This window comes from Maniola hyperantus, chromosome 16 (assembly GCF_902806685.2).
Source record: "Maniola hyperantus chromosome 16, iAphHyp1.2, whole genome shotgun sequence".
In the NCBI taxonomy this organism is placed as follows: domain Eukaryota; kingdom Metazoa; phylum Arthropoda; class Insecta; order Lepidoptera; family Nymphalidae; genus Maniola; species Maniola hyperantus.
Window position 1 is genome coordinate 6,695,038 of NC_048551.1, and position 15,571 is coordinate 6,710,608.

Sequence of the window (15,571 nt, forward strand, 5' to 3'; positions counted from 1 at the left end):
AAGCTCAACTCAACTGAAAGATATATCACTAACATTTTTCAGTAAATTGTCTTCATTACAACTAAAACTATTAACGTACTATTAGTTTGTTGATACTTATTTCATTTAAAAAAAAATTTTTTTCATATGTTATCGTGAATTTCAAATTTATTTATTATAACATTAGGTTTAATATAGCATTAGGTTATTAGGGAAATTAAGTTGCTTGCTTACGTAATTTTGCGCTATTCACCTCGGGTCTACCTTGAATACACTACCTACTCGTTATTATCTGTAAAACTTTGGACAGAGCTCTATTTTACCTTGTCTCTTTTCCATAATGCGACTCCAAGCCTATTTAGTGCGCCAGTAAATTTAAATTTATACAAAAGAAATACGTACATACCTATATAATATATCTGTTTATTATAAAGCACATATGTAGGATAACTATTTTAATATTCAAATTATTTATGAATCATATACTTAATAAGTTATAACTTATACACAATATTTAAAAGAATCTAATAAATATTTGAATACACTGAAGATCGCTAACAATATATCCTGCATACCTTGAAACAAGTTTAAAAAAATATCTATGTACAGTACCGGGCAGGAAATTGTACATCGGCCTTTAGAAAGAGATAGCGGTTTTGTAGAGCGTTGTCTCTGTCGTTGAGACCGACAAAACGTCACATACTTATGAGTGACAGAGGCAACGCTCTACGATGCTAAAATCTCTTTCTAATAGTGGAGGTACAATGTTTTCTGCCGGTATGTTATTCCAAATGCTAAGTAGGTAATTAGATTAAGAAAGTTTTTGTATTTGACTTTCAAAAGGCTTATAAAAATCAATCTCTAGTTTCTATTAAAAGGTAATATTCCTTTGAACCAATGAAGGGACCATTAATTTTGTAGTTCATTATCCAAATTACATTCAAGGTCGAGGTTGTGTACACGCCTTGTACACCCATAAAAACTTTAACGATAGCAATTGTAACTTGTCCTACAAGAGCTTAGACGCGAACTTCGTAAGCTGAACTGAACCTGGCACCGACGTCGCTGACAATCGATCTTTTTTTACGAAATACGACCATAGCTCAGTCTTCACGATGAAGCCGAACAGTTAGCGTAACTAACAAAAACGTTTTTGTTTATTTAAAAAATTAAAACACTTTTTATTTTCGCCTGAAAAGCAAAACGTTTTTTTTTTCGTCATGTCTTCGGCTAAAATTACAAGTAAAAAATGGATAAGCGAAGAAACTGCGGATGAAGAGGAACTTTATAGGCATTGCAGGGAAATGGATATTGTTTGTTATGCAGTAACTAAAGTTTTATTAGAGGCAAATAATAAATGGAAGGATTGTGTTGGCAAAAATTATACTCATTCTTTATCAAATAGAAGCTATATTATGGAACTGGTCAGCATACAGGTAATTTTTTTCTTATTTTTAGTTCAACCAATTTACTTGTGATTATTGGTCTTACTAGTTTTATTCGACTACGGGAGTGTATGTTTGTACGTTTTTTTAATGTATTTCGGGTAACTCATAATATGGATTTATTGCTAAATTGCAGAAGGGTTTGATAAATAAAGTACCATTGGCTTCGTCATAGCGTACTGTACGCCTCAGGCTTTATTACGACGTCATTAAGAATCCAATATGGTTGATATGACAAAAACACGTCAAGAAAAAGAAAAAAAAATGCTATCTAAAGTTAGATCTTACCAAATAGAAGCTCTCCAATGAGTAGATTCTGGAAATGCCTATAAGAAAATATGAACCTTTCAAGCGTCCTCCACATACGAGAATATTTTTTCATTTTATTAATTTTAATAATATTTGGTTTTCCAGGTTTTAGATCAAATTATAGAGTATTTATCAAAAGTAGTTAAATCATTTTACAAATTAAACCCCAAATTAGCTAGACTGAAAAAGGAAAACGAACTAGTAGTTAGCAAACACGACCACACCTTCGACATGTTGTGTAGCAGAAGATTCATAATGCTGCAGTCTCTATACAATCTGATAATTACTATACTGTCAGCGTGTCTCCATAGAGAAGATTCGAGGAAACTGATCGAGTCTTGCTTAAGGTAAGATATTTTTAGTAATCTAAATATATATAAAAGGAAAAGGTGACTGACTGTCTGAACCATCAACGCACAGCTCAAACTACTGGACCGATCGGGCTGAAATTTGGCATGCAGATAGCTATTATGACGTAGGCATCCGCTAAGAAAGGATTTTTGAAAATTCAACCCCTAAGGGGGTGAAATAGGGGTTTAAAGTTTGTGTAGTCCACGCGGACGAGTCGCGAGCATAAGCTAGTTATTATAAAACAGGACAAGTGCGAGTTGAACTGGCGAAATTTCGGCGTTTATCACATTGATATGGAATAGTAGGTGTAGATGATGACGAACAAAATGACATCGTTCAAGTGGCCAGGTTTTTTATAATGAGAACAAAAATATTTTTACTAAAATAAAACAACACAGCAATAAGCCTAAAGTCTAATTTGAAATAGCTTTTATTTTACGGACCGCTTTTGAAGCACTTATTACAAATCCTGTAGATACCCATATCGCTGGTTTATCAATACTACTAGCGCTATCTATCGGCAGTTAGTGAAGTAGTCAGGTTTTAGTATTTGAACTTTTACGGATTATATCTATATAGAATCTGATACTCTTACTCGATCAATCATATATGAGCAAATGAGAGAGTTAGAAATTGTAACAGGCCTGTAGTATTTTTTATCTCTTGTTACTCTGTCTCGCTCACTTTTGTTGAGCAACATTATGCGCTACACAACCAATGAAGCACGTTTCATTCCAAAGATTAAGAAGTTTCGCTTCAATAGCAATTAACATATTTTGGATTTTTTTTCAGCTTAGTGGGAATTTATAACAATTTGATCGGGCTAAGCAACAAGACGTTCAGAGCAAAATTCAATATCTGCAGTAACACCTATCCGAACACTATTAGCGAATCGAAATCCCTTACACTTACTAAACTGGTACAGGTAAAGTTGATTTTTCAAAGTGTATTTTTATTACTTTTATTATTATATTAGTCTGGGTTGGCTTGGAGCAGGTTGGGTCTCATTCGGCCAGGTAAAGCTAAACTGTGTCAGACTGGATATCCTAATAATGCAAATTCAAGCAGTTTTCACTTCTTTCTCTTGCAGACACCGGATACCCCCAACCATATTATTTAAAATCATTAGTGTCTGACTGAATCTTCGACTTCGGTTTTAACCAAAAAACCACCTTTGGCCAAACCTACGGCTTCGGCCAAAATGGGGCAGAGTCTTGGCGGCCGAAGCCGACAGTTTCCAAGTAGCGCCGAAATTAACTGATTGTGATTGTAAAACTGCTTTTAAGTAAAATATACGTTAATAGACGTATTATTAGAAATAAAGGTGATAAGTATGACGAGTTCAAAAAGACAACAGTCTGCATAATATTTTTTAAATAACATTGTTTTATTTACTTTTAGCCAATTTCGAACTAAATTTCTCAAGATTATTTAAAACTTCGGCTTCGGCCGAAGGAAATCAACCACGTTCGGACCAGGCAGGGGGAACGCCCCTCACGTCACCTGCACTATCCCGCACCGGGTTAGCGTGGGGGGTGTGGGGGGCGTCCCCACCCCGATTGCCATCTCGACCTCTCGCGTATAGTACGCGAGAGGTCGAGATGGCAATCGGGCTTATTATTTTTGTCCTCAAGTAGGTACTTGCCAAGAGCCGCACGGAGATCAACTGCCATCGACTGATCAATTGCTTAGTGATGATGTATAAGCCCGAACACCGTGATGACGTCGACTCCAGCTCCGGTTCGGTTGATAGTCTGGAAATATACCAGTAAGCCATGCTTTTTTATCCATTTTTTTGCATTTATCCATTCATCTAATTAACGCATACTAACCATATATGGAGTGTTGTGTTTGGTTACCCCAAAAGTGCAGCTTTTTGTTTGTTACTTTACACTAACTACTCAAACGATTTCAAAGTTTCCTAGAGAAGGGCATTTAAAAAAATTTGAATTTTGAATCCACGCCAACGAAGTTTTATCATAGCTTCATAATTTCTTACTTGTTTTAATTCTCATCGAAACTTTATACTGTTGAATTTCTGATATTTGTTCATGATGAGACTTGTGACATTTTACACATACTTTTATGTGAAACATAGTCTGAAATAGACAAGTTACTTATTTATTTTTTAATAGCTTGTCCGTGTGGTATTAGGTTTTTAAAGATCCCGAAAAATTTTGATTTTCCGGCATAAAAAGTATGTCACTCTCTAGGTCTTTATCTATACCCATGCAAAAAATCACGTCAATCCGTTGCACCGTTGCGACGTGATTAAAGGACAAACCAACACACAAACACACTTTCGCATTAATAGTAAGGGTACTGATAATCTATTTCAGCACTTTGACCAAACACATAACCCCCCCGACGTCGTCCACATCCCGAAATATCAACATGAACAAGCGTCGACAAGCATTCATAGATAACAAGAAAGCCAAAATGAAGCAAGCACAAAGTCTAATTGAGACCAAGAACGGGCACAAGAAACTTGCTGAAGTACTGAACCCGCAGATTTCTGATTCAGAAGTGCCTTATACTTCTCTGTTGACCAATGAATGTGTCCTGGACGTTTTCAATACCGACGGTAAGAAGAAAAATTATTAAAAAAAACGGTCAAGTGCGAGTCGGATTCGCTCACCAAGGGTTCCGTAACATCGTACAGAGACTTTAAGAACAATTTGAAGAACACTTTTTGTGATGTAACTATAAGTTTTCACGGTTTTCGGATTTTCCTTTTACTTATGATATGGCATTGCTAAGTTTTTGTTATTAAAATACAAGTTAGCCCTTGACTGCAATCTCACCTGGTGGTAAGTGATGATGCAGTCTAAGATGGAAGCGGGCTAACCTGGAACCTGTTTCAGTACCCCTACCATAATTGTATGTACATAGGTAGGGGGTACAAGATTTTAAGTTAACGTGAAGTACCTTATAGGTTTTGATTCCTTTGACGGGTCTTGACAGACAGATAACGAAGTGATCTTATAAGGGTTCCTTTTTGTTGGTTTTAGGTTTCCGTAACCCTAATACCATATAAAATGTTTTTGTTCATGTTTTTATATCGCTGCGTTACTTTATGGAGACGCTTCCTCATTAACTAAAGTTATTCCTAATTAAAACTGGTTTAAAAATATTTATGTCGTCTGGTATTTCACAGAAAATGTCAATACTATTCTACAGAGTGAAGAAATGTACATAGAGATTCTACTAGATACTGTGGCAAATATATCTCCTTTATTATTGGGACCAAAAGGTGTTAAGAAACTGAAGTCAGGTAAATTATTGTTATCTTAAATAGTTGGATTATACTTATTCGAATATTCCCAAAAGTTTAATAGTTATGGTGCTCACGATACCCACACCAGTGTTAATTGTAGTAACTGTACAAAAACTACATAATATTATATCTAGATAGTTAAATTTTATCTGCATTGATCATTACTACAATCAAAGTCAAAGTCAAAGTCAAATGATTTATTCAAAATAGGTAATTAATAACTTTTTTTTGATGGTCAGATGTTGGATTTCTAAGATATAGTGGTGATAATTATTACGCAAACTTAAAACTAAAGCTACGAGGGTTCCAAACGCGCCCAGGTCTGAGAAGAGCCCACAACAAACTCAGCCGGGTATTCTTTTTATTATCACCACTTTACAAAATTATTGAAACTTATTAGAACTATCACAATCCGTTAAGCAACTCATTCCCAAGCTTGCTTATCACTTAAATAATCCTTTACATTGTAATAGGATTTTTCAATTAGTTTACGTTTTATGAAAACTTTGAACTTGTTGAGAGACATCTCCAATATGTCTTCTGGAAGCTTATTATAAAAACTTATAGATTTTCCAATAAATGAATTGCTAACTTTACTTAGCCTGGAGGTGGGAATTACAAGTTTATTTTTATTTCTAGTATTTACATTATGACAGTCACTTTTTTTCTTTAACTTATTTATGTTTTTACGGACGTACAATAAATTTTCAAAAATATATTGATTATGCAGCTGATTTTATGACATGTCAGCTTGACGGTTACGTTCCGTTCCAATCTCTTTTTGTGATTATTGTTTGTCATTTTACCGTAATGGAGCCCTAGTGCACCAAAATAGTGTTTTTCTGCCGGAATGCATTTAAGCCAATAGCGAAAGAGTGTCGGCCAATCAGAGGTGATTGCGATTGTCACCCTGTAGCTGTCAAACTACAGCGGTAGGCCTCCTGCGGGGGGATTCCCTGATTTTGTGTATACTACTGAACGATAGCCACCGAGCTCATTTGACGTTGACTGGTTCTACATTGCTGCTTCATTGAATGATATTAAAATAAAATTGTTTGTAGAAAATGGTTTAAAAATAAATGTAAAATGAGCTTGGTGCCTTGTTAGACATGATTTAACAAATCTGTAGGCTGGACTGCAGGGAACGTTATGAAAAGGGCGGAACTAATTAGCACTTTTTAATTATGAAAACAATTCTTGCAGGTAGAGTACAAGCAAGCAAGAAAGCTGCGCAAAAAGTGACAGAATACTATCAAAATTTACTATGGGGTGACGTCGGCAGCTGCCTTGAACATATCGTGCTTTGGTGGTCTTCTTTTCCATTAGCTACAAGGTGGGATTTTATTTTAAATTAGTTTATACAACACATAAGGCTTACTTAGACTGTTAAACTGATTCAGTTTTTTTTTAAATAAACATAGCGAGCAAACGAGCCGGCGGGTCACCTGATGATAAGTGATTACCGCCTCACATGAACATTTGCAGTACCAGAGGAACCGCCAGTGTGTTGCCGGCATTTCAGGAATTTGTTGGTCCGCCCCTTGGATAACCCCATGTTGTAATCCAATGGGAACATCGCCGAAGGGAGTTGATTCCACAGTTTACATGTGCGTGGAAAAAAGGATCTGACACAACGGACGGTCGAAGTGCACCAGACACCCAGGCCCAGGTAGTGGGAGGGAAATTGCGGTGGCATACGTTGCGGTTGTAGAAGTTTCTTGTAATGCTGTAAATTTTTGGCAAGAGCTTAATGCGGCTGGCAAAAAGTGACAGTATTAAAAATAACTAAATCAGTTTAGTGTCCTTGTGCAAGTGGGCCTTATTAGATTTAGTTCATATTATAAATTCTATTGTAGGTCACCCAACACGAGTCAAAATCTTCGCGAGTGGTTGTTTTCCACTTTCAACGATAACAGTGAGTAGAATTTTATTAAGTTAGCAAAAAGTCTTAAGGCAAGCGTAAATAACATAAATAGCTTTTTTTTATTTCAAGCATACAACCCATATTCTGTATGTTAGTACTTAGTACTTACTACTAGCTTAACTTAACTAAAGGTATAGCGGTTCCTGCGATATAGTGGAGCTGTGCGGTAGGCGTGATAGATGTCACAAGTTGACGAATCACTGAGCACTCGCGTCACGTCATCACACCCCTCCCGCACCGCTCCACTCAGGAACCTACTCAGTTATAGCATTATGCATGTAGCTAGCCTATTTATATACTTATTTAAAACTTATGGACTTATTTACTTATAATGCCCAGGGGAGCCTCCTAGCGCCAACGTGTGAACCATCACAGGACCTCCACGGAGTTAAACTTAGTGTGTGCGTGTTTGTAATAGGAGACGCATATCCGTATGCACGCGATTGCGTGCATAGCGAATCCGATCACGGGCAAACACAGTAGTGTTTTTTTACAGAATAAGAATCGTTTGGCTGAGGTCAAAATGAAATACGTTACCTACTTTGTGCTGGCCTTCCCAAAGACTTTTTAACCCATTATCTATCCGACTTGGTTTGAAAAGTACACTGTTAGATTTATGGGTTACATTAAAATCAACCCAGATTGATTATAATATTAGTTTTGGCCGTTTAACTGAATAGTTAAATCACCTGATATTGGGGTTCAGGTTGATTTTATTTTAGCCTTTAAATTTGGGTTTGTTTTCACTTACAGATACTCCAGACTTAGTATTATCATCGCTGAGAATATTAGCCGACGCTTTAGGATGTCACGTCACATCAACGTCGTGGGACAAGCATTTTGGGTTGGTAACTTTCAAATATTTTTATTATTTAAATTCTTATCGAAGTTTTACTAGGTAGTTTCTTAAGTACCTACAGTACTACGTAGTAAAACTAGTGTACAGTACGCGGCAGGAAGTAATGTACATCGACCTTTAGAAAGAGAAAGCGGATTTGTAGAGCATTGTCTCTGTCGCTGCCGTCGGCTGAGTTGCCGGATGACTAGTCGACCGTGCGTAATGGATGGAGTCAGTCAGTTAGTGGGTCTCCCACAAAGGAGTAATTAATATTTCATTATTTTCTACAGGGCAACATTAACCACAAATCTGACGCCAACGCCATTGAAAGATTACTCAAACCTTTCAGTCAACGTTACTGAGGTAAGATACTAAAATTAAAACTTGTAATATAATTCTTGAAGTTTCATAAGCGCTTAAAAAGTAGATTTACATGAAATAAATAGTTGAAAAGTAGATCTACATGAATAAATATTTGAAAAGTTGATTTACAAGAAATAAATAGTTGAAAAGTAATTTTCATTAAAAAAATAGTTGAAAAGTAGAGCTACATGAAATAAATAGTTTAAAAAAATGGTCAGAACTTTGAGTATAGGTTTATTTTTACTATTAAAACTGTCAAAAGCTCCCCCTTAGATAAAAGTTATTTGGAGGTTGAAAAATCAGTCCTTGAAAGATTTTTAGAGATTAGTATTCAATGTTGTAGGCTACAGAGTCTGGAGCCAACTTCGCAGTGATGCTACAAGAGCTGGTCACGCTGAACAACCACTGCGAAGTGACGTGGGACTACATCTTAGGGGCACCGTTGGAGGATTTGCCCATCGTGGAACAAATACCAATTTTACATCGATTAGGTAAATTAGAAAATATTCATGAACAATATAATTAAGGGCCGATTTTAAGGATTCCGTACCTCAAAAGGAAAAAGGAACCCTTATAGGATCACTTTGTTGTCTGTCTGCCAGGAAAATTTACAAGGGTACTTCCCGTTGACCTAGAATCATGAAATTTGGCAAGTAGCTAAGGTCTTAGCACAAGTAGTTTAGTTTTCATAAAAGATAAACTTATTGAAAAATCCTATTACAATGTAAAGGATTATTTAAATGATAAGAAAGCATGGGAATGAGTAGCTTAACAGCTTTGTAATAGTTCTAATCTAAATTTTTTTGTGATGTAACCACAAATTCACGGTTTTCGGATTTTTCCATTTACTTGTGTACATGAACCTGCCATATTTCATGATTCTAGGGAAGTACCATTACTTAAAGGTTTTGATTCCCTTGATGGGTCTTGACAGACAGACAGATAGACAGACAGCGCAGTGATCCTATAAGGGTTCCTTTTTTCTTTTGAGGTACGGAACCCTAAAAGCTACTACAATAAGGTGAAGCTGAAGAGGGACTTGTCATAGTTGTGTGAAATATTTCCGTAGATCATTCAATCCATACATATCGTCTGTGGTGCCTGGCGGAGACGCGTCGCCTAGCTAATCTTTGGGACATGGACAATTTTTTCCGTGTGGCTCACAGCGACATGCAAGTGTGCCTGGAACAACTCGTCAACTTGCGTTTCGCTGATCACACTGCTACTCTTGAATCTGGTAAGCTCCATACCAGTCAGCAATCACTATCATCATCATATTCGCCATAGAGGTTTGTGTCTGAGGGGCCTGAGGTCTCAACACAAGCTGAGTGGCCTAGCTGTTCGAGGTGTTGCACTGCTGTACATGACGATATTGCCTACACCATGTATATGATAACTCGAATAAATATTATTCTATGCTATTCTATTCTATTATAATCAATTCATCGCCGGTGGATTATGCAGGGTCTCCTCAGAATGAAAGAAATAGTAATTTCTATATAGCGTACCAACTCCAGCAATGCGCGGGACTGCAATTGCTTTTATACAGGGCATAATATTGTGTATCAAATCTTTGAAAAGAGCAACCGCCGAGTTTCTGGCTAGTTCTCGGTAGACAAGGCATTCCAAACCAGTGGTATATGCATTTGACAATTCAATTCTAATGAGGGGAATTGATTCCTTACCTAACCTACCTCATTTGGTTAAGAATAAAAAAAATGTTTTTGAAAAAAATAGGTAGGTTTTCTTTAATCACGCGCAATGGAGCAAAAAATTGGCATGTTTTTTTACATGGGTATAGTCAAAGACCTGGACTTTTTATCCCGGAAAATTGAAGAGTTTCCACGGTGTTTTCAAAAACGTAAATCCACGCGAATGAAGTCGCGGGCATGAGCTAGTATAAAATATTTATGAATGTTATTTTTTACAGGTAAAGTTGGTGTGCACGAAAACGTTTGCGCTAAAATGAGAGAAAAGTTGGTATCAGAAGTGAAAGTCAACATGCAGAAACTAAAGGTATCTAGCGAGTAATAAGACAGTGGCACCGATTCCGTTGTCTTTCTCTAAACTAAATTTAGAGTATCTGCATCCTTTTCCTTTTAACAATGCTAAAAAGGGACAGAGCATGAACTTTACATTTAAAGACTCTAAATTTTAGTGCACGCTACAAATTTAAACAGTAGGCTCGCGCCCTGCGCTAAAATCACGAGTTTTACCATCTTAAAATTAAATTTAAAACTGTCAAACTGCGTCTGTCCTTTCATATTACATTAGTAAGAAGAGGATGCGAATACTCTAAAATTAGGTTGTGCTCAGAATCAGTACCATTAGCTAGTTTAAATTGTACCTAGAGGTAGGTCACAACTTGAAAGATATCACTTTCACTGGACAAGTTGGCGGATAGGTTAGCGTTTACCGTTCAGTTTCCACGTAGGCGAATATATTTGTTTCAATGTGCTTCGTGTGCATACTGCAGTCCTATGTCTAAAAACCGGTTAACTGCAAAAAGTAGTTTTTTAGCTAGGTATCACCAAGACGTGTGGATTTTGAAAAACTGATGTTTCAAAAAAACAATGATTACGTAAGATTTAAAAAACCGGCCAAGTGCGAGTCAGGCTCGCACTACGAGGGTTCCGTAATTCAGTCGTATTTTTTCGACATTTTGCATGATAACTCAAAAACTATGATGCAAAAAAATAAATGAAAACCAGTTTTAGAATGCACAGGTGAAGACCTTTCATATGATACCCCACTTGATATAGTTATCTTACTTGGAAAGTAAAAACACTAATTATTAGTTTATGACCACAAATTAATTTTTTTTGTGTGATGTAACCACAAATTCCCCTAATACCAGTTATAAGACCCACCTTCCTGCCAAATTTCATGATTCTAGGTCAACGGGAAGTACCCTGTAGGTTTCTTGACAGACAGACAGACGGACAACAAAGTGATCCTATAAGGGTTCCGTTTTTCCTTTTGAGGTACGGAACCCTAAAAAAACTTAAAACCTTGGTCCTACGTGTTATCTTCTAGAATCCTATTTTTTTTTAATTCTTACGTTTTCTGGCGATAACCCTAAAACAACCTTTGTAGTTAACCACTTTCTAGATATAAGACGGTAGTATGAAAGCCCCACATTATAAGTAACACAGTAGCAAAATGACCGACGCTACAGTATTATTTTTGATTTGATCATGTAGAGAAACTCCAAGCATAGCTCTCTCCATCGCCCGCTGAGCGACTCTGAACTTTCTTATGAAGACCATGATAGTTAGTGACTAGGTGGTCAGGCGACATCAAACGAGTCGCAGGGAGCCGCTGGATCCAGGTGGTGCAAGACCGTGGCGTGTGGAATTGTACAAGAGACCTATGTAAAGCAGTGCACGTCTATCGGTTGATGATGATGATGTATTGTTTGGCGCGATAGGAGGCGGCAGACGAGATAACGACAGTGCTGTCGTCGGTGTGCGCGACCATCAGCCTGGCGCAGCTCACGATGATCTTCCCGAGCAACGCCGAGTGGCGGCGCGTGGCGCAGCCGCCCGACGCCACGCACTCCTTATATGTACACGAGTTCCTAGGTAAATACTCATCTATACAAACTAATCCATACTGAATATTATAAATTCAAAAGTGTGTCTGTCTTGGCACTTAAATTATTCTTGTACTTTATTTAACATTTTGTTAATTTCTGTATTTTAGATAAAATGTTATTGCCTGTGATAAGAGCGACTAACGACATCACAACACTGAACATGGTGCTAAGGATAATGTGCGAGTCGTGGCTGCATCATATTTACGTGGCGAAAGTTAAATTTACGTAAGTTAACGAGCAAAATATTACTGTTTTAGCGTTTAAACTATCGTGAGTGATATTGATTATAAGTATACAAGAAAATTGCATATTGCGTATTTGCAGCCAGTGCCCAAATTTTTCAGATACATACCAATAATCCATACTAATATTATCAATGCGAAAGTGTGTCTGTCTGTCTGTCTGCTAGCCTTTCACGGCCCATCTATTCAATCGATTTTGACTTGCTACTGTAGGGGCTGGTACGTAGGTACCCCACACCGATCCGACAGTACAGATATTGCTTGCATCCCAGGGAAGGACATAAGCTACTTTTTGTCCCGGAAAATCAAAGAGTTCCCACGGGATTTTTAAAAACTTAAATTCACGCAGACCAAGTCGCGGGCATCATCTAGTTAGGTATAAAATAGACAAATACAACCAATAATTAGGTATAAAATAGACCTGATTCTTGGCTACATAAACAGTTGTATTTTTCCTACAGAAAAGATGCCGCGGTGCAGTTATTAGCAGATTTCAATGAAGTCCGAGTTTGGTTGAACAGCTGTAAACCTCTAGCGGCTTCATCCAAGAAACACATATTGCAGAACGAAGTGTTGAGGTAATCTTGTATTATTTTCCTGTGTTTTGTTATTTTTATGTTTGTATTGTTCTGATCCATACTAAAGAGCTTCCGACACGGTCAAGCGGCTTGACGTCAAGCACGTAAATATTTGCTTGATTTTGACTGTTTACAATGTCTGCTTGATACTTGATTCAAGCATTTACGTGCTTGACGCGTATTATTTTTATGAGAAGGGCCCCTAAACCCTAAACCGTAAACGTATAAAAAACTAGCTAATTGCTCCCGAACTCTTCCGCGTATATTTAGGTGTTTTAAAATTCCAAGGAAATAAAAAGTAGCTCGTCCCTGAGATGTCTGTATCAAATTTCGTCAAAATCGGATAAACGATGGGCTTTTAAAAATCTCGTGGTAACTCTGATATTCCGGAATAAAAAGTAGGCTATATCCGTCCCCAAGATGCAAGCTATCTCTGTACCAAATTTCATCAAAATAGGTTAAAGGAGTGGGCTGTGAAAAGCCCGAAAAAACATTTTCGAATTTTAAAATAAATATGGAAGTATGGATATTGGGCGCCAAGTTTATATCATACCGTTTTGGGCCGCCATTTAAAAGTTTGTAATAAACAAATCGGAGGTCGGGGGTTTGATCCCGGGCACGCACCTCTAACTTTTCGGAGTTATGTGCGTTTTAATTAAATATCACTTGCTTTAACGGTGAAGGAAAACATCGTGAGGAAACCTGCATGCCTGAGAGTTCTCCATAATGTTCTCAAAGGTTTGTGAAGTCTACCAATCCGCACATGGCCAGCGTGGTAGACTATGGCCAAAACCCTTCTCACTCTGAGAGGAGACCCGTGCTCTGTAGTGGGCCGGCGATGGGTTGATCATGATGTACCTAACTACAATTTTGACCTTATGGAAATATTATGGTACCTATCTACTTATAAATAGTAGGTATTAGAAAATCACAACACTGTGCTCGAGATTAGCTCCGCTTTATTTATCGTCAATACCTACCACGACACTGCTCTGACCGTGCTCTGAGTGAGCCGGCGATGGGTTGATCAAGATGATGATGATGATGAATAAACAAATGAAATGTTTCGTAGACGATGCGAAGGCGTCGGAAGGCTGTTGCTGCACGCGCCCGGTGACCTTATATCTATGCAAGAGTCCACAATGCAGTCCGCTAAGATTCGGAAAGATGGTAAGATGCTTGTTTTGGTGCCTACTTTGTTGCGACTCGCACTACCACCTGTTGTAGAGTGTGCTTAGTATGAGATTTTACATCTCACCAACGTCAGAGTGAACTGGAGTGAGGGAACTCGTGGTGTGATCCTGAATCGACGATGTTATGTCAAAATATTAGGCTGTGGTAATGTAAAATCAAAGAAAAATAGGGCTACTTTAGGGCTACCTGCGTCAAATGTACTAACCATATTTTGACGCCTGCCAGTGAAGTCGAAGCCTCGACGTTTGGTTAGCAATTCTCTAACTGTCGTGAACTGTACCATTGTTGATAAAATTCGATATTAAAAATAAAATAACATTAGTTAGTACAATAACAACAGTTGTTAGTAGTCCTAGAAAAACCTACCTTCCAAATTTCAAGCTTTATAGTTCCTGAGATTTCGTGATTACTCAGCGAGTGAGTGGTGTTTCGCTTTTATAAATATAGATTACTAGCTGCCCTGGCGAACTTCGTACCGCCTCAAGTCGATTCTTTTTCAGACAATTTTTCTCTTCGTAAGAACCATGCTCGTACTTCCAGGAATATTACAAAAAATAATTAGCGAAATCGGTTCAGCTGTTCTCGAGATTTGCAATCAGCAACACATTTAGCGATTCATTTTTATATATAAAGATGTATCTGTTTATAGAAAGCGGCACCCCCGAGCAAATGATGCCTGCGGAGATGTACGTGCCCAACCAGAAGCAGTGGCTCACGCTGCGCGCCCGCAAGCTGAAGGGCCCCGCCGCCTTCACACTTTGTTGCTTACTTCTGTCGCAATAAATCTATATTTCATTTTCCACTGGTTTTCTTTACACTGTCTATGCATACAGTCGGAGAGCAGAAAACGGCAGCGCTTTTTACGAGACGGGACCTATACTGATTTTGATCGCAACTTTTCATAGTAATCAGTTTCTTACCAATGCAATGTATAAGGAAAGGACAGACAAACTTTATTTAATTTAAAACTGGCAAACCTCGGTGACTTTAGGTGCCGGACTTGAGCATAGTGTTTCAATTTGTAGAGTAGCACTATTTAGTCTGTTTGGATGTACACTCTAAATTTTTTTCTCTCTGTGCATTGTAATTTTTATTTTGTATGTGTATTATCTGTTGGCAAACCAATAAAATAAAATAAAAGAATTGATTTTCCGTCCTTTTTATCGATATTAAAAAGAAAAAGATGCAGATACTTACTCTAAATATAGTTTAGAGAAAAACCTCAGAATCGACGCCAGTAATCCCGTCATCCAGGCGGACCAGCTAGTTCTAAATATTTCTAAGATTGGAAACTTGTTTTTGGGCCAATTATGAAACAAGCCAAGTCAACTCTAACATTTATTATTATTAAATCACAAAGTTAGATTTAAATGTTCAAAATGTCAATATTAATTACATAAGTAAAATACAAATCGTTATATTGGAAAACGTCGTATGATACACAGGCGTAAGGCTGCCTGTCCACTGGTGCGG

General features: G+C 37.5%; 1 protein-coding gene across 1 annotated transcript; it reads left to right on the top strand.

Moving 5' to 3' along the window:
* The first annotated feature begins 18 nt into the window (after positions 1-18).
* On the top strand, positions 19-14,895 carry LOC117989779 (uncharacterized). Its single transcript, XM_034977190.2, has 18 exons — positions 19-1,415; positions 1,839-2,080; positions 2,877-3,009; positions 3,722-3,852; positions 4,424-4,668; positions 5,242-5,358; positions 6,565-6,694; positions 7,218-7,276; positions 8,039-8,129; positions 8,414-8,486; positions 8,830-8,977; positions 9,556-9,723; positions 10,417-10,502; positions 11,917-12,070; positions 12,192-12,309; positions 12,788-12,904; positions 13,977-14,074; positions 14,748-14,895. Exons 1-18 carry the CDS (start codon positions 1,200-1,202, stop codon positions 14,879-14,881), a joined length of 2,460 nt encoding a protein of 819 aa, XP_034833081.1. The 5' UTR covers positions 19-1,199; the 3' UTR covers positions 14,882-14,895.
* The last annotated feature ends 676 nt before the right edge of the window (positions 14,896-15,571 follow it).